The sequence below is a fragment of the Melospiza georgiana genome, chromosome Z (assembly GCF_028018845.1).
Source record: "Melospiza georgiana isolate bMelGeo1 chromosome Z, bMelGeo1.pri, whole genome shotgun sequence".
In the NCBI taxonomy this organism is placed as follows: domain Eukaryota; kingdom Metazoa; phylum Chordata; class Aves; order Passeriformes; family Passerellidae; genus Melospiza; species Melospiza georgiana.
In genome coordinates, this window is record NC_080465.1 from 20,159,004 (window position 1) to 20,182,766 (window position 23,763).

At 43.3% G+C, this 23,763-nt stretch overlaps 1 protein-coding gene across 3 annotated transcripts in view; it reads right to left on the reverse strand.

Moving 5' to 3' along the window:
- The window catches only part of GNE (glucosamine (UDP-N-acetyl)-2-epimerase/N-acetylmannosamine kinase), a 33,294-nt gene extending 21,530 nt beyond the window's left edge, over window positions 1-11,764 (reverse strand). The window contains exon 1 of one of the 3 annotated variants that reach the window (XM_058043799.1): window positions 11,692-11,764. In XM_058043799.1, the coding sequence (XP_057899782.1) occupies window positions 11,692-11,742 (51 nt within the window). In that variant the 5' untranslated portion in view covers window positions 11,743-11,764. Of the gene's footprint in view, window positions 1-410; window positions 514-2,862; window positions 2,903-11,691 lie in introns of those variants that run through there. The other 2 variants (XM_058043800.1, XM_058043801.1) reach the window with 2 other exon arrangements.
- Window positions 11,765-23,763: the final 11,999 nt, after the last annotated feature.

Sequence of the window (23,763 nt, forward strand, 5' to 3'; positions counted from 1 at the left end):
CTGCAAAACTATTAGTGAAAACTATCAGAGAAAACTATCAGTGACCATCACTGACAGTGACACCAGCCAGACTCAGATCTAACAGACCCCACTGTTTTTCCTCATTTCTAAAACAGCCTCTCTTTGGAGGTGGTTCTGAGCACGATGTCCTGTCATTATTTATGTAAAACTGGCCACTAATTCAAATGAAATGGTGCTCAAGATGTGAACGCCACTTTTGACACACCTATAAGCTTGTTCTTTGAAACTGCATGAACAATTTAAGTATAACTAGAGCCAAACCGCTCACAAAACTCTTCAAGTTGGCCAATGCTGCATACATATTCTATACTATATAAATCAAGAAGCCAAAGTAAAAAAACTGCAAAATAAGGAAGTGACAAAGCAAACTAAACTGAACTCCAAGTTACCTGTCTGAGCTAGGACCACCATGACCCCTCTGACAAAGCAGTTTCTCTTCACTTACGCAAAACAGTCTTTTAAGAAGCAGAATAGTTTTCTTTCTTTTTTCTTCAAGAATTGTCTGAAATTCTAAAAACCTTCCATCCAGACACAGAACATACCATCTGCTAAAACAGAAGGTCTGTAAGTTGAGAAAAAAATGAAATCTCTTTTTCCACCATTTTTTCACAGATCCAACAGAACTGAATCACTAGCCCACATATCTTTCCAGCCATGAAGAGCTCATTTAATTACAGTTAGTATTTGGCTGTAGTAATGGTCTCTTGAAATAATTTTAGACATAGATGTGGAGACACTCCAAATCTGTCTGAATTGACTAGAATCAAAGGCAGTTTCTGGTATTTGTCCATTTAAACTTCTGTTAACATTATATTTAAAAGCAGAATTATTTCCAGTACTGCCTTAAAACTCTGTAACACAGCAGTTTCAAAAAGCTGCCAAGTGCAGACATTGGCCTTGGTGCAGACAGGTTTTCTATTGCTGTCAATTTTAAACACCTGCCTATCTGAAGAACCAAAATATTTACCCTAGTATAAGGTAGGTAACAATGCAGTATAATTATCAACTGCATGTGGAAATTTGCCACTAATTAAATAGGTTTATTGTTTTCGAGGATAACGTGAATGTTTCCTAAACGTCTGATGTATTGCTACATCACAGTTTAACAACAGTCATTATTCTATCCCGACTCCAAACTTTTCTGAGCCTAAATGCTCAGAAAAAAAATAATTCTTAACTTCAGACAGTATTCACTGTCAAAAAGCAATGGCCAAGTCCCTTCAGCCATTAACAGCAAATTCCTTCAAGCATAGCTGTGATGACCTAGTTACAAAATTTTGTTACCAGTGTGGTTTTAGAATTTATTATCAGCTTTTGCAGGCAAGTCATCTCTTTTCAGGACTGTTCACCACAATTATATGAAATAATGAATCCCGGACATTTGCCTCTTAGTTTCTAGATGTCTGACGATATACTGAGCTTGATCTACATAGAACTCTCTAGCTGGGGGATCCTCCTGTTCCAAGGTCTATCTCTTCTACCTTGTAGGAACTAGCAATCTTTAGCAGAAGGGTAAAGAAATAAAATAATCTTCCATGAAGGACTACTTGAAATACTTAATCTCCATGTGCTTTGGTCTACTGCTCTTCTATACTCCATCCTAAAGCTTTTAGATTATTACAGATTCAAGGACTTTTTGAGACTGGGAAATTCTGGGCCAGACTTAACAGCAGCCAAGCAGCTACTGTTTCTCTTAGCAGGCTTAGAGCATGAGACAATCCTCGATAACTGTTTCACAAACAAATGACACCACCTGCATACTCTATATTCTACACTCACGCCTCCGAAATACTGGCTTATAAAATCAAAGACCCTGTCTCTACACTCTGTGTATTCCCATGTATGGAAGGCAATTTCACCTACCCAACTGCTTTGCTGTGTGGCACGCAGGTTATTGTACCCTGAGCGCTTCCCACACCCTGTACCAGTGCGTGTATGCCCACCACCCTTCTCCACCCATGCACTGAACCATTGGTTCTACATCGCCTGTGTGCACACACACCCAGGGCCCCTTCCTAGAGCCGAGTGCAGGTGACCAAACATCAAATGACACCCTCAAACACCTCTGTGAGGGTGGAAAAGCATCCATCGCCCTGCACATGTTTTAGGGCAAAAAACGCTCCCCACCATTCCCCCCATGAATGTGGCTGATGTCTCCACCAGGCCCCTTCCTGGTGCAAGGGATCAACCCCTGTGCTTCTCTAAATATTGATACACCAAGAATCACAGAATATGATAATATGATTACTCCAATGCTGAACTGGAAGAGAAGCACAAAGATCACTGAGTCCAACTCTTATTCCTGCACAGGACAACCCAAGCATCCACGTGCCGGAGAGCATTGAGGAAGCATGAACGCTTCCTGAACCCTGTCAGGCTGCTGCTGTGACCACTTCCTTAGGGAGTCCGTCCCAGTTATCCTCTGGGTGAAGTGCCTTTTCCTAATATCCAATCTAAACCCGCCCTGACACTTCAGGCCGTTCACTGGCTACACAAGGCTGCCCAGGTACTCCCCCTCTTCCGCACAAGCCACGGGGACAAGCCACGCCTGCGGCCCGCCGCTCTCTCTGCTCCTCTGGACAGTGTCCCCGTGCGCACCTGTCCCCTGCGGGGGCTCTGGATCCCGCTTTTCCCGGGGACCCGCACCCGCATCTCCGGGGCTCTGGATCCCCGCATTCCGCGGAGACGCGCCCCGGCCCGCGCGCCGCCCCGCCCCCAGGCACAGCCGCGCTCCCGCCCCCGCCCGCCGCGCTCCCGCCGCTGCCGCCGCCCCGCACCTCGGCGGCGGAGACGCGGCCCGGCCCGGCCCGGCCCGGCTCTGCGCGGCCGCCCCGCAGTCACCTTGCCGGCGCCAGCGCCGCTCGCATCCGCAGGCGGCAAGCCCCGCCCCGCAGGAAGTGAGCGCAGAGGAGGGGTCTGCCCCGGCCGCGCCACGCTGGCCCGAGGCCCGGGCAGCCCCCGGCGCGCCCCTAGGGCCGCATGCGGGTTTGCCATCACAGAACCACAGGACCAATTGCTTGGAAAAGACCTCTGAGGTCACCGAGTCCAACTTAGGAGCCAACACCTCCCTGTCAACGAGACCATGGCACTGAGTGCCACATCCAGTCTTTCCTTAAACACCGCCAGGAACGGTGACTCCATTGCAATGGCAGCTCGTTCCAATGTCTCATCGGGCTTTCTGTGAAGAAAGTCCTCCCAAAGAGGAGCCATATCGTCTATAAGAAGATACTGTCCCACCTTAGAGTCGGTTTATATATGGAATACTCCGTATATACACATCTGAGGTAGCTAGTTAAAACTGCTGGATGATCTCACGGCTTGAGTGGCGACTGCCATCATGTTAAGACCTTTTAAAGTGAGGGCTGTCAGGGAGCGAGGGGCTGTGGGGGTGCTCTAGGAGATGCACAGTCAGGACAAACAGCCTACAGAGGTGTATGGAAGAATACGGCAGTAGCCTGATGGCGCAGGCTGTGCAGGAACTGCAGCCCCCCAGTCAGAGCACCTACCAGTAGCGCCTGAAGAGGGCCTGGGTGTGATGCAGAATTTTATAATTTTGGCATTAATTCAGCCCAGGGCGTTGCCAAATGACAACTTCATTGGCATGCAGCACAATCAAAAAAGCTGTTAAACCAACTAGCAGGTGTTGCTGTCATCTGTGTTCCAGTTGACTGTAAAAGAGATGTGGTTTGTTTTCTCAAGCTGGAGGCGTTTGGAGGTCAAGTCTCACATTAATGAAGTGACTATGACTTGGATCCTAGCTCAATACCTGAGGCACCATGTGTAACATCAGCAACCTGTGCCCACTATATATTGAAACTACCTAAAACATCGCAATAGCTGAAATGGTGTCACACAGTCCTAGTAAAAGGATAATTCTTTGCCCATTTTTACTTCTCTGATTTCACATTTGTGTGGCTGAAACCTAAGTCTAGTGTGGTAGGGCCATACATTGGAGCAAGCCTGTACAACATTCAGCTATTTGGTACCAGAACTTTGCCAGTTTTTCAGTCCAGATTGTATCTTTGTTCATCCATATAAACCTGAGGGGACTCATATCCCTTCTAGCTTTGCCCTTTAATTCTTAGAAAAATTAGGTGTAAGACTGACTCTTGTCTGACATACCTAGAATTAAGCAGGTGGAAGGAATGAGATAATTGCATTTCTGGGCTTTATCAAGGAGAAAAAGGTTGTCTTTCCTAGCAGTTACAAATATTTGTTTAATAAGACTTTAAGAAACAATTACTGAAGTTTTCAGCTAAAAGAAAAAATATTTTCAAGAGTGATTATTAAAGTAAAAACTCTAAACGACTTGCCCTTGGGAATTTAAAGTGATGATCTGACTGTTTCCCAAGATAGGTAGAAAGGATCTTATCCTATGCTGACATTCAGAAAGTCCTCAGACAGCTGTGGTTCAATGAGTCATAGCTCTGTGAAGACTCAGTGTTTTGAGAATATTGCAGCACACCCACTTCTGAAGTTACCAGGCATCTTTGCTTGCAATACTGACCACATGCAGTAATAGCAACTGATAGGCACCTTAGGTTCAATTCATGTCCAAATTAAATTATTTTCATTGTTCTCTGCATCACTAGATTTACTTTATGCACATCGCTTAAAAACCCATTTACATTCTGGAAATGCCATATTAAATAAATTTGAATTGTCTGCTGTAAATGATCTCAGGTTATGATAAGCTTGCCAGCATATCTGTTTGGTTTCACCGAAACACTGAAGAAGAGCCTGAATAATATTTGAGCATGAGTGTATGGAAGTGTGAACATATGGGCAGACTCCGGTTTAAACTAGTACTAACACAGCTAGAAGCAACCACATTGAGAGTTAATTACTCTTACAACACCATCAGTGCATCTCTTCATGTAATTTTTCTGTAAATGTTCTAATGGTGTTTCAGCATGTTACAGTGAAAGGTGCAGAAGAAACAAGAAAGTTTATGTTCCTTTTGGCTATTTCTCACAGACCTCACATATTACATAAACAAGATTAAATTTTTCTTGTTACTGAGTGAGTCCTGCCTCAAGGCTTCTCAGCAGAGAGACAAATGCTGTGCAGAGAGATGAGATGAGATGAGATGAGATGAGATGAGATGAGATGAGATGAGATGAGATGAGATGAGATGAGATGAGATGAGATGAGATGAGAGGAGAGGAGAAACCTCAGCCCAAAATCTGCCTGCTCCTGTTGGTTTTATGCTTTGCTGCTCAAAATCTCCAATGACACTGTGAAGAGGGCCTTGACAAGGCCTGTGGCTGCAAAGGGGTTCATTAGAGGAGTAGGGTCTCAGTATCCAGAAAATTCATTGGCACTTCCCTCATCAGAAAGCTTTGCAGGAATAGTAAAGGCTCTGCAGAGACTAAATGGTCATTAGTGTCAAAGTGTGGGGAAATGTTGGAGATGTGGAGCATACTAGTTTTGGGAGAGGTCATGGTGCTTAAGATCTGAATAGAAGAGTGGGTTTGGTTTGCAGCTGGTTTCGATTTGCTGGAAACCCATCCTGCAAAAGGTAAAAGGTGCTTAACTGGGATGGTTGGTGCATGACGGTGGCCAGGAGATGGATAGTGTGGACAGACAGAATCAGTAGCACTCTGATCTTCTGCACTGGTGCTAGCCACTGTGTGTTACTTATTCCCTTCTGAAAGCAGAGCTTTATGACTTTTCAACATCTACATGATGTGACTCTTTATTATTTATCCTTAATTTTTCATTTATGTCCATTTTATTTATGTCAAAGACACATGCTGAGAGTAAAAGAACTTCCACTAAGGTTTTCAAAAGCAGCTGAATGTAACAATTCTGTACTGTCCAGCCTAAAATACCTGAAAGCAACTTGAATTTTAAAGATCGGGGCTTTCAGAAAAGCAGGCCCTTCTGAGACAGCCAAACTGATAACCTCTGAAGATTCTGGCATGGTAGTGTTCAGCTACTGAGAATGCACTCCATTATAAATATTCCTTGCAGGAAGGGACCAAGTACCGTGCACTACATGATATAAGGAGAATATAAATAGTTACACACAGTAGGGAAAGCCTAATAAATTTTACCTTCCTGCATTTTCCTGTTTGTTCTTCCTGGTTAAAACTACCAGGTGAGGTGTGCAGTTAACAGCAATTGTGGACAAACACATCACAGTTCATATCTGATGTTCCAGAGAAGGGGAAGAGATCAGGGATAAGACAATGCCATAGATGCTATGAAAAGGGAAATTTGAAGATTTATTCTCTTGTCATCGTAACACAGATCTCTTACATCTTTGCTCAGTGTCTTATGCCCACAAAATGGACATCTAAGACTGTAAGACACAGAATTCCCAGGGAGAAGAAATCAATAACTCTATGAAAATTTGTTCTTTGTCTCTGGAAAGATACTGTCCAAAGAAATCAATGAAGCTGGTGCAGGGAGCTATCTTATGAGTAGCAAGGTGGGGATCAGTTTCTTTTCCCAAGTAACAATGACAGACAAGAGGAAATGACCTCAGGGTGTGCCAGTGGAGGTTTATTCTTGGATATTCAGAAATATTTATTCACTGAAAGGGTTATCAAACATTATAAGCAACTGCCCAAGGAAGTACTGGACTTATCACCCCTAGAATTATGTAAAAGGCACATAGATGTGGCACTTAGGAACATGATTTAATGTTGGATTTGGCAGTGCTGTATTAATGGTTGGACTTGATGACTTTAAGGTTCTTTTCCTATCTAAATATTCCATGAGTCAGTGTTAAAATTAGGTGCTTCAAAAACCCAAGTAAGAAGCAAATTGTGAATCTCACTGAAGTAATTAGGAATTAGGTAAAAAACATTCTATGCTTTTTTTTCCCAAGCGTTTCTAATGTTCTGTAATAGATTACAGTACCTTTTTCTTCCCTATTGAAAAGATGGCATATTCTGGTGTCTGGTGTGTTACAAAACAATGGCATTTGCATATATGCTATAAAATGTGAGTAAAGTTTATTCTAACGAGGTAGAGTTGTAGAATGTGATAGATACATGGCATAAAAAGCAAACTCTTTGTAGAGAATTCCTTGGTCAGAGAGGAGTGTGTGTGTAGTGTAGGCTAGGATAATATCCATGTGAAACCCATGTAAAGCAGTGGAAAGAGTACTGGAAGCCTCAATAGTTTGGGTTTTTTTTCCCAGTTCATTCTATCTTGAGCCTTTATCTTAATTTCTGCTAAAAAAAAAAAACCACCACAAAACTTTTCCTTCCCACTCCATCTAAAAATAGTGGATCTGACCCACTTTTTGCTGTCATCATGTGACTAACTCTGCTTATGTGATCAGTTTAATTCTTCAAATGGGTCTGTTTTCTTCACTTGGAACCAATGCTGTTAGGGTTACAGCTTGTCTGTTTCTTCTGAAGCTCTACTTCTTGTTCAGTCCTGCTGGAATGATTGCTGCTGATGATTTTTTGACACACATCAGACATCCACTGGGAAATCTGATGCAGTTCAACATACCCAAGCTGGCTTCAGACCAGTTGGTCTTGATCAATGATGGCAGCCTAGGCTGGGGTGGTTCTTGTGGTGCAATTCTTCCTCTTACGGTGCCGTGCATCTACACCCCTGGATCAGCAGACAATGTGGTTCTCTTAAAACAACTTGGGGTATGTTCAAAATGGAATCAGTAGAGTTTCTCTACATACTCAGAATATTTGGATGTGATCCAGTGCAGAATGAAGTTGATTGGAAGCTTACCTCATCAGTAGGTAAGACACTGGGTATATTTGCCAAGTACAAGATCCCAATTTCCACCTCAGATTTATATATATAAATACCTGGTCGAGGAAACCATGAAGAAAAAAGAGCCAACTCTCCAACAGCCAAAGATGCAAATGCCTCTCATTTGTGAAAGTCTGGAAAGAAAATTCTGTTAAGCTTTACCAGTTCTGACGCTAAGACTGCCTACTTTTTTCACTTCAAATTGACATGAAGTGCTGAAAAGAAAGTTAAAAGTCTGGCAGGAAGGAGGAATCAAACTCTGGCCACTTCTCACTATTAATAAATACCTGCTGTGTTGCACACTGGTCTAGAGATTCCTCTCTGCTGTTCCTGTCCAACTGGTATGTTCTTTTTTTTCATCTCTCCTAATCCTTTTGAGGCTCTTTCACATCCTACTTGAATGTAACTGTGTTTTTCAATGTGACTATTAGATTACCAATATTTGAATTATTATATCTTCTCTGGCAATTGCTAATTTCTAATTTTAGGGAGTACTAATTCTACTACATAATTACAAAAAAAAATCCATTAAGAAGTGATCCATTATCAGAATTAAAGAATTATAATAGTAAACACGTATTTCCACCCTTTATGCCATATTAAAATAATTTCTTTCATGTGTAGTTTGTGGATTTTGGCTATTAAGACAAAAAATATGATGAAAGAAGAAAATGAGATTGTAAAGTTACAGTACAAAGCAGATAGTCAGTTTACATTTACTAAGACAGGTGAGGAAATTTTGTGAGACAATATAAAATGGACAAGGGTAGCAGTAGCTACCTTCACTAAGTCTGGATTCTCCTGTCTTTCAACACACTAGGTATTATTAGGTGAGTTATTCAAATGTCTCCTTTAAACATGTGACTCTCAGAGGATTCTTAAATCTTAATGTATTACATGGCTACTATTATTCCCTGAAACAATTTCAGATTTTCCATTTGAAGAAGCTTGTAGAGATGCAACAGAAGGCTTAAGTGCCAGTCAAAAGCACAGTGGTATCAGGTATTCCACAAAAGTACATCTGTGCTTTTAATTCTGGAATAAAGAATAAAGTCTCCTTGTTTTTTGAAGTATCTGTAGGCCTTATTTTCATTACCAGAAATGTCCAGGAAAAGTTTGCTTTTTACAAACAACAAATAAAAGTCAAGGAAAAATAAAAACAAGCACACCATTTTAAAAAGAGGCTCTGTTTCTAAAGCCTTCAACCAACAAACCATCAGTAAATTTGCTTTGATTGGACAGTAAATCAAGATCTTGATGATGAAGAGTAAATCTTTGGAATTCAGGATGACATTTAGAAAAAAACCAAAAAAGCCCCACATGCTAAATTGCCATTTCCTTATTTCCTTCCGGCTTTCTAATACTAATCTGGAAAAAAATCACATGCAGAGCGCCTGAGTCAGCTGTTATTCTAGAATAGTCTGATTTTCTCAGCTGGATTTGCTATCCATGTTCTTTTATTAAAGCTTTGATTTAGTACCAGATGTTTCGATGAAAAATTGTCCAGAATTGCAGAGACATATAACTGCTAAAATATTCCCTGATTTTTGCAGGAAGAGCAAGTCTACAACAGACATTCTAATAGACACCCATGTCCTTAGGCTGTACCGAGTCCCTCCAGGAAGGACCATACACTATTAAGAGAATAGCAGCCTGTTTTCCCAAGGCCTTCTTTGTGCCAGGGTGTAGGAGGTGGACACAGACCACTTTCTGACTGGCCTGGCTGCTGAGGCAGTATTTATAAAAAACTCAGCCTGAATGTATCTGACAATGAGACTCCAGGTTGAGCCTCCCTCTTACTTTTCCTGTGCTTTTTGAAACCCTTTTGTGTGTCTCTGAAAGGCAATTATGAAATACTGGCATTGTGTGGCATGCTGTCATGCCTGTGTTTTCTCAAAGATCCAATGATCCAGCTCAATCTTTTGATTAGAATTAAAATTTGATTACAATTGTAAGAAAAAGCATAAAATTTGAACACAATTTTGAAAAGGACAATCCTTAGTCCTAAGTACTTAGTGGAAAAATCCCTGTGATTGGCTTCTACCACATGAAATCATGCTTATTTGCAGAAAATATTATGGGTGTCCTTGACTCTGCCCTAGTGTCATTTTTATATAGCCCATAAAAATCTGCCTTTCCCAAGGCAGCACAGTGTTGATGGGACTCATGTCCCCAAGCGTTGGGCCCCCAACCTTCTTACTAGTTAAAAATCTCCAGGCTGCAGGTAGTCTTGTTAAGTGTGATATGCTTAAAGAGCACATCACACATATCAGAGGTAAGAAATCTTCTGGTAGAAGAGTGCTCCCAAGTCAGACAATCCACATAGTTCCTGTGTACTGACACTCTCATTTAAAATCTTGGGGGATGTGCAAACATTGTATAATTTCCATCAGCACCCTTGATTTCCTTAATATGAATGGGGAGCTTTGTTAATTTTCAGTTTTGTCTCTGAGATGGTTTACTCTTCAGTATCTGATGTGCTGACATGGTGATTTCAGATTTGGACTCAGAGCACCATAGGAAAGCAGTGCTACTAGACGGCAAAAAATGTCAATTTCTTACTTAAAAATAAATACAACAGATATATTTTCAGTGCTTTTTGGATATCAGTTTATTTAAAGCCTATATCTGAGTCCTAGAGGGATACCTTCACTGGTGAATAGCCAAGGTGGTATTTCTCAACACCTCCAGATCTCAGGGAGATCTGGTGCCAAATCTGAAGTCAAAGCTGGCTGGAACACAAGGGGAAAGGGAGGATAGGTAAAGAAAAGCTTCAGAGAAACAACTGAGATGGTAGGACATTCAGATTGAAAAGGGACAGGCCTTCCTTGCATGATAGGCACACACCTTTTGTTTTGTATTTTGGCAGACATCACCTCTGATATCTGTTGCACACTCTTCAAGCATGCAGAGAGATATAGCTCCTAGTAGTTAAAACCAGCTGTCAGTCAGCCACAAAACCTGCTCTACAGGGGGCAAAGTCAATAGCCTGGAGCAACAGCATCAGCAGGACTAATTCCTGCAGTGGCACTGCTAGTCCAAGATCAAGGACTCTGGACTGCTCCCTCCCAAGAGTCTTGGCCCCCTCTCCGGTGCCATATTTCCAGCCCTTCTGCACTTGCCATCCTCCCTGCTGTACAGCTCCCCTCTGCCTTCTCCTCAATAGTGTGTTGACTTCACCTGTTGGCTGAACTCCTTCTGAGAAAACCTACCTGAAAAATTACCCCACCGAGATCAAGTCCCCTTGTTATCCTGCCTGTATTCAAGTCTCTTCTCCCAAACTCTGTCCACATCCTGCTTGAAAGTGAATCCTTGGAGCATGCATGCCTTTTTATCTTGTACTAGTATAGCACCTGGAATGCTGGGGCCATTCATCATTGCCACAGGTTCATCAACAAAATAAAACTGAAAATTATCCTAGACCCTTGCCGAGACCACCTTCCAGGATGGGTGAACCTAATGTAGGTGAATCTAATTTCTCATCTTCCAAATAGAAGAACGATAGTCACAGTTACAAGGAACAGTGTGCTAGCTTCGGAAAAGGTCACTGGCTCCCCACAGCTTGCTATGGACTGGGTAATGAAAAGAAGCCAGAGAGAAAGGGCACAAATTCAGCCCAGGGCAACCATTCAGCACAGGTCTCACGAGAACTTCCACATCAGCCGGCACGGCCCCAAATCCCGTGTGCCCGCTGAAAACACGGCGATACAGAGGCGGGTCCCGCGATGGCCCTGGAGACGGCGCCTGCCGTGACATCCTCGCGGCGCGGGCAGGCAGCTCCCTCCCTCCCGGCTGCATCCCCCGGTGCCGGGAGCCGGCACGGCGCAGGGCTCGGCGGAGCGCTGCCTGCCCGGCCGCCCGGCGGGGCTCAGCCGCGGCACGGCCCCGCAGCGCCCCCGGCCCGCCCGCCGTCCCCCGCGCCCAGCCCTGACTTACGTGAGGGCCGCGGGCCAGCGGCTCCCGGCGCGGCGGCGCGTTCGTCCCCATGGCGGCCGCCGGTGCCCGCCGCTTTGCCGGGCCGGCTCTGCCGCTGCCAAGCCGAGAGACACCCGCGGCCGGGGCCGGGGCCGGGACCGCCCTGCAAGCGCCGCCCTCCGCCCGCCGCCGGGAGGGGTGTGCGCGGCGCTGGAAGGCGCCGGAGGGTCGAGAGATGAGGGGCTGTGCTGAGGCTGCTCCGTATTCCGGGGTGGTCCCGGCGACCGAGGCTTCAGCACTGCGTGCGCCAAGGCCGTGCGGTCCCCCCGCAGGGCAGCGTGGGAAGCGGGGTCCTACTCCGGGTATCCCCCGGTATCGCCTCCCTGCGCTCCCCTGTGCCTCGGGGAGCCGTTCCCCTGCTGGGTACCCTCAGAGCACTCAGCGGTGAGGAAATGCAGGCAGCTTTACTGCTACCAAACATCTCTGTGGATATTATCCGCTAATATCCATGACGCCTAGTGTGTTTAACATCACCAAGACTACCCAGATCCGGTCAGAGCCACAGGAATCTGCAGCTGTCTCAAGGCAAGGAACGTGTCGAGTGAGTCTTCCCAAACACAGGTTTGGAAGACAGCAGCAGCCAGAGCTTTCACAAGCCTGATTCCAGTTTCTTCTTGTCGCAAGACAATGCTGGGGCCTGTACGTGTCCACCCTGTCCCAAGGGAGCCCTGGAGTTACCCTTCTCGTGCAGAGCCCCAAGCTGCTGTAGACACCTGTGTGACCACAAATTTCTGGGTCGTCTTGGGGTGCTTGCAATTTTTTTGTGAATGTCTTTTGATTTTTGAGATGTCTGCCTTAGTGTTTATGGAGAAACTGCTTGTCTCCAGCCATTCTCTCCTTTCCTGCTTGTTTTTCCTGGAACACAGATGTTCAAAGTAACACATAAATTTATAGCATTTTACTCTAGTAAGCAGGTCAGCAACACAGCACCTGTAAATTTTGCTGACTGGCTTTTTCTCTGTGACCAGATTTACACCTGTACACAAACAATTCAACAGTAGTGGCCATGAATATTGCTGTGATGTTATTTTAATTCGCATCAGTGTGCTGTACTGGTATCTATTTTGATTCCTCCCGTATAGCCATGGCAGTTTATAATTGGTAATTTATAATTTTTTTGCATTCTGTTGCCACAATGTTTTCCTAGCTGCTCATTTTAGTCTGTTAAATGTCTACAAGGTAAGTTACTAAATAAAACATCAGAACAAAAGGATGGACAACGAAGCAGCACAAAAGACTCTAAAAAGGTGGGCATTTGTAGAATTGGAAAAGGAGTAATTTTCTTAGTTTGCTGTGAACTGTACATTGCATTTTCCCCCCATTTTACACAGCATGCAGATCTGTGTGGTTCTCTTTTCTGTATATTTTCATTGTGAGTTCTTTGCTATTGTCTTCTCTCTTTGTCTCAGAAATATACATTTTTTTCTGTCTCTAGTCTAATCTGAAACCCAAAGTGTTACACTGTGTTCTACTGAAGTCTCATCCTGCACATATGTATTTTCAGCTCTTATTTCTTCTCAGCATTGAAACATCCAATTAACAGATTTTCTTCCCCCAGGGCTGCATTACACTGATGTATATGTATAGGCATACACATAAATATATATGTAGGTATATAGGTTTTAAACATATTTGCTGGTTTTGGGAGAAAAATATCTGTATTGAAATTTCCCTTTGTGAGATACTTGGTTTCTAAAATTTCTCTGTTGTTGACACAAAGAGAGTCTTAGATTTAGAACTTGAGGCTCTTTTTCCTCTGGGACAACACTAGTAAAAAGGAAAGCTCAAATTCCCTTGGGCTTCTCCAAACAGCATTCCTTTCTTACTGTACTTTTCCACTTTTGCAAACATTTGTCATCCTGCTTCTTCAAATGTCACTGATCATTTGTTTGGCATGGGACCTTTACATCCTACTCTACTGATGATTAGTACCCTTAGAGATGGGTCTTTGTTTTGGATTGATACAAATGCAAGTTCATTTATTTAGTTTATTTTTTTTCCTTTAGTACTGTATTCTGTGGCACTGCAGGAAATTCTTGTGTGCCAGGAACTGTGTCTGTTGTGTTACAGGACTTCTCACTTTTCCTGAAACTTAGCAAAAGCAGCAGTCCAAGAGCCTGGGATGTCAACCTGGGACTTTATTGAGTCTCCTCTGAAAACTCACGAACTCCTTCAGACAAATGAGCACACCTGAGTGCTTGTAGGGGCAGTCAAGTGTTCCTGTCCTGGTCCCATGTGCCATGTGAGTTGTACTGGTGTTTTGCCCAGTGTGCAGAAAATCATGTCTTTGGAGGTGCAGTAAAGTATTCCCAAGGTGTTTGAGGCTCTCAGTATAATAAACCTTTGTCCTGGCCTCCCCAGCTGAAAGATGATTTTTATTCTCAGTCACCCCCTACAGACACACCTGTGTAGGTGCGGTAAGTCATAAGTGTAAGGCTTTATTCAGGAGGGATGGCAGGGGCTGCATAAAGCGAACCTTTAACAGGGTTTTCCCTCACTATCCCTTGATTTAGAATAGCAGCAGGTAATTTCTGTAATGTGTCCGTGCCCTAGTTTTAGATGGGATAATTTAATTTTCATCTGAGTAGGTGGTATAGTGTTGTATTCTGGATTTAGCATAAGAATAATGTTGATAACAGACTTACATTTTCAGTTGTTACTAAGTTTATGGTAGTGTTTATACTATGTCAGAGAATTTTCAGCTTCTCCTGCCCTGCCATCAAGAAGGCTGGCAGAACACAAGAAGCTGGGAGAGGACACAGCCAGGACAGTTGACCCCAACTGGCCAAAGGGATATTCCATACCATATGATGTCATGCTTAGTATGGGGAGGAAAGTTGTCTGGGGCCTGCTGCTTGGGCAGTGGCAGAATCAGTGGCAGGATCAGTGAGCAGACTGAGCATTTCTTTGTGCATCACTCACTCTTATATATTCTAACTACTATTATCGTTGGTTTTGTTGTTCTTGTTATTATGAATCATCACCACCATCATTATTAATATGTTCTCTCTGTCCCCTTTAAACTGTCCTTATGTAAAACCAGAAGTCTGAGTCTGCTGATTCTCTGCCCCTTCCTGATGAGAGGGTGGACTGAATGAGCAGCTGTGTGGTGCTTCATTGCCAACTGGGGTTAAACCACAGCAGTCCACCACTCCTTCTCTGCACACAAGACTAATGGAGGGGATTGTGTTCTCCTTAATCTTCAGTAGGCTTGTGAGACACCTGAGGTTGTGTAAGCTACTTGGACCTAACTGAGCACCTGCCTTCTCACACAAAACCAGACCTTCAAGTGCCTTATCTTGTCTTCTGGCCTCTCCTTTAAGGAAGAAGTCTTGGTAAAATGCTGTTGCCCAAAGTCACCTCTGCCTACAGTCTAAAAGAAATATTACATTTTAAATAACATATTGGTCAATTTTTATCAATTTGGCAGAAGTTTGAATTTCTCCCTCTCTTCCCCTGCTTTGATGAGACCAGTGACTTGCAAGTAGCAATAACCCCGTTGAACAGAGTGTTGTGAGGAAGAGGGAACTGCACAGGGGACTTGCATTGCCTTCTGCTGGCCAGCTAGGACAGCTGACACGTTGCTGACAGCAGCCTGGCTGCTTGGTAGTGAAAGGGGAATAAAAAAGGTTTTGTCTTTGTAAAGTTGTATGTCATATTAAAATTAGTATAGTCATACATAAGACATATATATATGACTTCACACAGCCATGTCTGTTTTCCACACATTTTTACTGACCTTTCCTATTGAAAGGGAGGTAGCATCACCCTTTTCCTGCTAGTATTGCCTGGGCTTTCTACTAGATCTTACAGGATTACTTGATCTCTTGGCAGTTTATACTGTCTATAGACTTATGCCCTGACCAAGTGATGAGGTATTAGTGTGGAGGAAGCTGAAGTGTGGACATGGATGATTTGTAGAAGTTTTTTTCTGCTCCTTGTGGGCATTCAGAGCACTGAGGTGGTGTTGCAGCTGAGAGTAAATGTTAAGTCCCCTGACCCCTTCTAGGATATACTTACTTCTCTCTGCTTTAGGGCAAGGAGGGACAGAAGGAACTTTTCAAGTAATCTCTGATTAAACAATTAACCTTGCTTTACTACATTTTCTTGCTCTACCCTCCTTTATTTGCCTCCAGGCTGTTCCTGTAAAAAAGCATGTGACGAACATCCACTAAGAAAAGAGCAGACTACTGTTATATAGTTCATGCAGGCTCAGCTGAAAATGTCACCACAAACACCGGAGGAATTCAGTACAACAATTAGCACAGTAAAGTTGCTGAAGGAGAAAGGAAGGTCTAAACTTCCAGAATGACAGAAATAAAGGTGATTTCTGCCAGCCACTGCCACGAGGGACTGTGGATGAGGCAGATGAGCTGGGGCCCTTCCCCTGCCCTTTTCATCTGCTGCATGAGCGCCTGACCAGGCTGTCTGAAAGAACTGGAATGTGGATCCTGGACCCACAACAGAGACTCTGTGTCAAGAGGGAGGTGAATGGAGAAGCTCTGTGTAGAAAATCCTCAGGTTTGCACACTTAGTAAGACCCAGTATTTTACACAGATTCAACCAGATGATGGTGAAAAGACCTTACTGATATTTAATAAAAAGACCAGTATACTTCATAAAAGTCCAGTGTGTTAATGTTGAGAGTTTCTATAGCTAGTAACATACAATATGGTGAATAGTTAATATGTTTAGTTGAACACAACTCATTAAAATAAAACCAGTAGCCTCCACAGTAGAATGGCATCTTTCTGCTAGCAGTAGCAACATCACATTTGTTATATGTTCACAGCCTGTTACAACACTCAGTGAATTCAGATCTTACTCCTTAGCCAGTTTTTGACTAAGTCCTCTGCTGTATCCCAATAATGTGGCTGTATGTAACAAAGTTCTCAGAGTAAAGGTTTAGTACACAAGCTATGTTGTGTTAGAGGAAAACATTTACCCCTGCTTTTCTAATTTCAAAAGCTTCAAGCTCTGAAGGATCCTGCACAGATGGAGTGCAGTGAAGTATTTGTATGGTGATCATCTTCTGACTGTTCAGGCAGAAATAAACTGTGATCCCTACATTTTATTGAAAGCAGGAGTCTGGACGCACTAGATTTATATAGCTAATATGTATGGAAGCAGGCCAAAGGAAGGATTCATTTGAGATGGTATGGAGTGTTTACCTAGAAAACAAGAAAGGCCCATCTGGTGTAGTGTATTTAAAGAAGGTCACATTTTACTTACAAGTTTTTACCTGTGAAGATTTCTTTCTTGGTTAATTAGACTGATGCTTGTTTTGGTGCTCCAGTAGGGAAATGAGAGCAGCAAATATTTTGACAAATGTGAGTGATTAGCTCCAGGAAAGTAATGTGGATCTTAGAATTTTCTAAAGATGCCTGTGACCATTATGCAGGAGTCATGAGATTTAATTAAGGAAACAAATCCACGGGGCTGTTAGGCCAGGTCAGATCTGACTTTTGACAGAAAAGAGCACTTGCTTATTTTGGACAGAACATACATGTTTTAGGATGGTCCTTAGACACCCTCTGCCCTTAACTAAACATTGGGAAAATGCCTTTACCTGCCTTCTGCCTCAGGGCTGTGATGAGGCATACCAGGGGAACCAGTCAAGAGTCAGCACTTTCCAATAAACCCTGGTTCTTCGCAGAGCTGGCTGTTTATGAAGGATGCACTGTCATCAGGTGCATGAGAGCTCTGGCTGGTGTTCTCAGAGCTGCCTGTCATGTCTTCCCTGACAGAGCAGTGAGAGGCATTGAGTGCTCTGTTCCCACTCTGAGATGAGATGTGTCATCATATGTCTAGGCTTGAAAGCCGCTCTGGGAAGATTTAGCCAGCTGTTCTGATATAACCCTGACAACTGCTCACCCTCTGTCTTTGGCCAGAGCAGGGGAAACTGAAGATTTTCTTCCACAGCTTAAATTATCAGAGCAGGAGAAGACAGCTAAGGATCAAAATATAGAGGTTTTTGATTAGTAGCAGAGAGACAAGAGAAAAAACACACTCCCATCAGAAAACAGCAGTGATCCACATCCATACATGGATCTCTTCTCTAAGAATGGTCATCTCAGTTAGTGATAAACCTTGTCCCAGCCCTATCTGGAAAGTGTCATGCTGAGTACACACAGGCACGCACAAGAAACGACCCTTTCTATTCTTCTATTGCTGTTTAATTGTGTTATTGATGCTAGTGTGTTTGTTCAATTCCCAGCACTTGGCAACAAGTTGTTCAATTCCCAACAACTTGGCAAAACTATCTCACTTGTGTGCCAAATAACAAACCAAGGAGCTCAGAATTTGACGCAGGAGACTGGAGACACCATTCATGCATTGCCAACACTTAGAAGACACCTCTGTACCTTGCCTGCCTTGATCTGTATCAGTAAACAATGGCTTCCTCATGGCTTACAAGGAGGGGTTTGGCCACAATATGACTGCTTGCTTGTCAAGCACTGTAGGCATTAATTAGTTTAAATATCAGTGAGAGTAGGGGGAAGTCTGAAGGGAGGAGGATTTAGTACTCTTTTTGTTGGAAGAGATTCAAATTAGGGAATACTTAACTAAATTAATACCTAAGGCCATGGGCCCTGATGGTGTGTACCCATGAGTGCAGAGGGAGCTGGCAGATAGAACTGTGAGGCCACTCTGAATTATCTCAGACTGATCGTAGTGACTGGGAGAGGTTCCTGAGACCTGAAGGAAAAAGAAAAAGAGTGAGAGAACTGGGATTGTTCAGCCTGGAAAAGAGAAGGCTTTGGGATGACCTAACTGTGACCTTACAGCACTTGAAGGGAGCCTACAAGAAAGGCAGAAAGGGACTTTTTACAAGGGCATGTAATGACAGGACAGGAGGGAATGTCTTCAAATTGTTAGAGAGTGGGTTTAGATTGCATGTTAGGAACAAATTCTTTACTGTCAGAGTGGTGAGGCACTGGAACAGGTTGCCCAAAGAAGCTTTTGATGCCCAGTCCCTAGGCATGTTCCAGGCCAGGCTGGTGAGGGCTTTGAGCAATCTGGTCTAGTAGAAATTGTCCCTGCCCATGGCAAGGAGGTTGGAAATAGATGATACTTAGTGTCCCTTTCAACTCTTTCTGTGGTTCTCTGTCTCCTGACATGATGGTGAAGCAATTTTCTGGAAACTATTCCTGGAAAGAAGGTGATTTGGATTAGGCAGCATGGATATACAGAGAGGAAGTCCTGCTTAGTGAAGTCAATAACCTTCAATGATGAAATTACTAATTTGATATATGAGGGGATAGCACTAAGTACTGCCTACCTTGACTTCAGTAAGGCTTTGGATACTGCCATAAAATTAATGGATAAACTGCTGTCACATGGGTTTGATGAGCAGACAGTGTGGTGGATTGAAAACTGGTTGAAGGCTGGGCCCAGAGGGTAGTGTTCAATGGCATGGAGTTTGAGGCCAGTAACTGGTAGTGCACCCCAGGGGTCAATACTGGGTCCAACACTGGGTCCAGCACTCTTTAAACATCTTCATTAATGATCTGGATGATGGAACAGAGTGCCCTCACGGCAAGATCACTGATGACACCAAACTGGGAGGAATGGCTGATACACCAGAGGGTGGTTCTGCTCTTTAGTGGGATTTTGACATCATACAATGCAGCCAAGGGAAGTGTAACATCCTACATCTGGGGAGGAACACCAGCTACACTAGTGCTTGTTGGAGATCAATTGGCCAAAACAATTTGTGGGAAAGGACCCAAAGTCCTGGTGGGCAGCAAGTTGACCAAGAGCCATCAGCATGCCCTTGTGCCAATGCAGTTGAACAGTATCCTGAGCTACATTAGGAAGAGTGTTACCAGCAGGCTGAGAGAGTGATGTTTGTCCTCTATTCAGTACTGGTAAGGTCACACCTGGAGTGCTGTGGTGAGCTCTGGACTTCCCAGTACAGCAGAGATATGGAGCTGCTGGGGGAGTCCAGAAGGGCTCCAAAGATATTAAAAGTCTGGAGCATCTTTCATATGAAGAGAGTCCAAGAGAGCTGGTACTCTTTCTCAGAGAAGGCTCACGGGGAAATCTCATCAGTGTGCTTCAAAATCTGAAATGAGAGCAAAAAGAAGAAGGACCCAGACTCTTTTTGGTGATGCCCAGTGACAGACAAGGAGCACAAACTCAAATGCTTGAATTTTCCTCTGAACATCAGGTAAGACTTTTTTACTGTGTGAGTGATCAAGGTGGTGGATTCTCCTGCCTTGGGGATCTTCAGAGGTCATCTGGGCGTAGTCCTGGCAACCAGCATGAAGTGGCCTTGTTTCAGCAGGGTGGTTGGACCAGATGAACTCCAGAGATTGCTTCCAACCTCCACCATTCTAAGCTTCTGTGATAGACGTCATAAAATACTGAAGACGTAAAAGTTCCTACAGGTTATGCGCTGATAACTAAGGGTTACTTAAAGGTCTCTAAATTAATCAGATGCCTGTGTTTAAACTCCTGAGTTACTCCTTAGTGTCTTGGCAGTAACTTCTACACAGAGCAAACATGTTCCATTCAATGTTGTGTCTGTGGATGGGCAGGAGCAGGATGTGGATCCTGTTGAAGAGGAAGAGCATATTTATCTTAAAGGTGTTGGCTTGTTTGGTGTGAAATTATGCATTACAGACATTCCTGTGTTTTTTTCCCCAGGAATGAACTTTTTACAGTTGATTTTTTTTTTTTTTGGAGTCAGTTTTTGATTCTACTGTTTTGCAGTTTTGTCAGACCAGATATATGCTTAGATTTGTGGTGGCATGGGACACTTTAAAATATATGACCTCAAGTATCAAGGTAGCAAGGGTCTGGGAGCCTGAGTACTCTTACAGATCTGAACCTTGCTGCTTGATACTTCAGAGGTGGAGAATACAATCTGGGTGGTCCTGAGCCAAGTGCTTGGGATTTGGGGTTTCATGTTTTTGGAGAGTTCTGCATTGGGAGACTTTGACAGAAGAGCTGAAATCAGAGTTGGTCACTGCTGTCCTTAGGCTGAGAATCTAAGCTTAGAGTCTAGTTGGCCTTTGGAGTAGCAAGAAAAAACCCTTTTACCAATGAAAGAAGATTTTCAGGATTGTACTGATGCTGCATGTACAGGCATGCTAGTTTTCTATCCCAGATCACCTGCAGTCTCATCCTGCCTGTTTCTGACTGTAAGATAAATTATCACAGAAAGTTACTGCTTATAATACCAGTTTGCTGGGTTCTTCTCTTGAAGAAGTACAAATCTCTGTTTGATTTGCTTTTTCTCCCTGGTTCAAACTATGATTGACAGGACATCTTTGCTTGTGTGTCCACTTTTTACTGTCCTGAAACCAAAAGGCCAAATTCTGACATGACAGTTTAAATGAGGATCTGAAATATGTTGGGTCTGAAATGTGCTGGATTCACAACTGCAACAGATGACTGAAAATCCAGGGGTAGGAAAACAAGATGCATATTTAAATTATGCATATTTCCTATATATAAAGGGTAAAGTAGAAATATTTGTGGGCATCACACAGAAGGGAATATATACTGCCACACTCAAAGGAGTATTTATTAAGTAAGTTTTCCTTGGAAGGCAAAAAGAGCCATCTTCTTGCAAGTTACTGTTCTTGTTAAATGCAAGGGGAGAAACACAGATTGTACTGTGTGAGAGCAGCCCTGCAGGTGAGTTCATACTTTGAGATGAGCAGGGGACAGGGCAGGACTTTTTGTTCTTGGCAAATGTATTTGTAATGAGCTGTGCAGCTGGCACTGTGCTGCAAAGAAAATAAAAATCCTGCTCACATACTGCAGCTAGTTTTTCTTTTAGTTTACCTGATAAATAAGGGAGATCCCTACTTACTTCAGCACTTGGCTCATCCAAATCTTGAGATGGTCTGTCTACCAGCAACGTGCTTTGGCATCAGTGCAGTATTGTGAGTCAATATGCCATAAACTTTTATCCTTTCACTCCAAGAGCAAAACAGAGACAGGAAGTCTGTGGAGGACGTTCTAGCTTACATTTTGTTTTAATTGGGTTTTTACTCCAAGTGAGGACCCTAGCAGATTTCTTTGTTTGTGTGAGGTCAGCAGCCTACTGTGGAGGGAGAGTTTAGGAAACAAAGTTGTAGTGTACGAGTGATATCACTTTCACAAATTCTTCAGTGACATTCACTGCTGTACAGACCCTCTGAACAGAGAATCTTAAGGCAAATTCCCCTCTAAGCCTTCAAAGCAGAATCTTTTCCCAGTGCTTCAGGTTGTCTGTCTTCATAAATGTCACACATGCTTCTAGAAAGTGCAAGAAAGTGTGTGTGGTGTGCACAAGTTCAAAAAATTCCTAGCATTAAACCTATTGAAAGTTTTAATATTTCATATGTGTTGCAATTATCTGTATATTGGCTTGCTGGTATCTGAAAGGTTTTTGAAAATGTTCTGTCCTGAATGTTCTACATCAGTTACCCCCAAAAAGCCAAACTGAAATTCTTCATAAATCAGGAAAATAAATCACCTCTGAGAAAGTAGAGTGCAAAATTGCAGGCTGAAAGAGATTTTGTTTGAGGAAGTTATCTACAATAAAGTCAGAGGTGCTGAAAATTGTAAAAGGCCTAGCTGGATTTTTCTCAGTCTAGTTTGAAAGCCACTTTTGGCAGGCAGGGCTTGCTGGATTTTAATTGAGGAATCTCAACTTTTTAAAGGTACTTTGGCACTTAAAGTATATGAAGACACCACTGGGAATTTTGAATATGCATTGGAAGGGGATAAGATTCAGAACTCCTTTCCCTCCAGTATGTAGCCAACTGGAATCTAACTCAACCAACACCTTCCTCCGCTCATATGTGGACTGCAGTGTTTTTGAGAAGCTGACAGTGTGATGTCCAGTTTTTTCCTGGAACAGGAGTGGTGTCCTGAAACATAATTTCTGAGGCTGTTAAGAAACTAAGAGTGCAATCATTCTTGACTTCATCCCTGGCTGAAGGTAGGGAAAGTATTAGCAAACCTGCCTGGCCAGACTTTGGGACTTGGCACCACCTGTGTGGGCTCTTGCCTCTTCTTTTGTGTCAGAGGACTTCCAGGGGTGCCACAGCATGGCACAGCAGGAGGCAGAGCGTGGTGAACAGCATGTCTTCTGGTTCCTTGTTCCCTTTAGGTCACATAGTTGTTTTAACAAAGAAATACAGTACTCACTCCAAGCCGCAACTCCACCCTCTGGAGCATGGAGTCCCACAGGAGTACGCTGCTTAGTGAACTGCTGCAGAGTGTTCTGCAGCCAGTCTAATGGCTTGGAATAAAAATGTCTATTTGTGCTTTTGCTTCCAGTGTGTGACTGGGCTTTCCTAGGTCTCTGTTTAAGCTGCAGAACTCAAGAGCACACAATTCTCTCAGTGAAGGAGCAGCAGAGAATGAGCTGTATGGTAAAAGTCTGCTGCCAGTGAAGAAAGCTGTAGTGCATATGTGAGAATGGCATACCCAGAACTAAAGAACTCAAGACTGCCAGTATTTAGCTAAAATCTGTGGCATATTATACCTGACATAGACCAGTCTTTCCCTTCTTGAAAATACAGATAAGAACAAGTCAAAAATAGCTTACAGAGCATGCCTCAAACATTCAGGAAGAAGCAGATCAAAGTAAGAAAATCTGAAATACATGGCATCAAAATATTCCATTGTCTTTTTAGTGAATAAGACAATAAAAATAAAGTGTCTGGGACTCTCTCCTCTCTCTCCACTTTCCACTGCTCTCCTTCAGTTCATTTGTGCTTTGCTCTTTTTTGGAAAGTGAATTTCCTGAGACTGTGAGGACCCTATGACCTAAGCAGACTATCAAAATCTGTGCTGTATCTTAGGAGTCTGCATGCCTACATTTGCAAGAGCAAGGGAGTCCTTCAGTGATTTCTTAATCAGCTAAGCTTAGAGACAGTGAGGAAGGCCACAGGCCTTTACCATGGCCCTTTGCAGAAAAGATTGCTCTGAGAAATGCAGTTTGATAACTTTAGGTGGGGACTTCTGTGTCAGAATGAAATATTCTGAACTAGTCAAAACAACTGATTTTGTGGTCCACCACTGGTG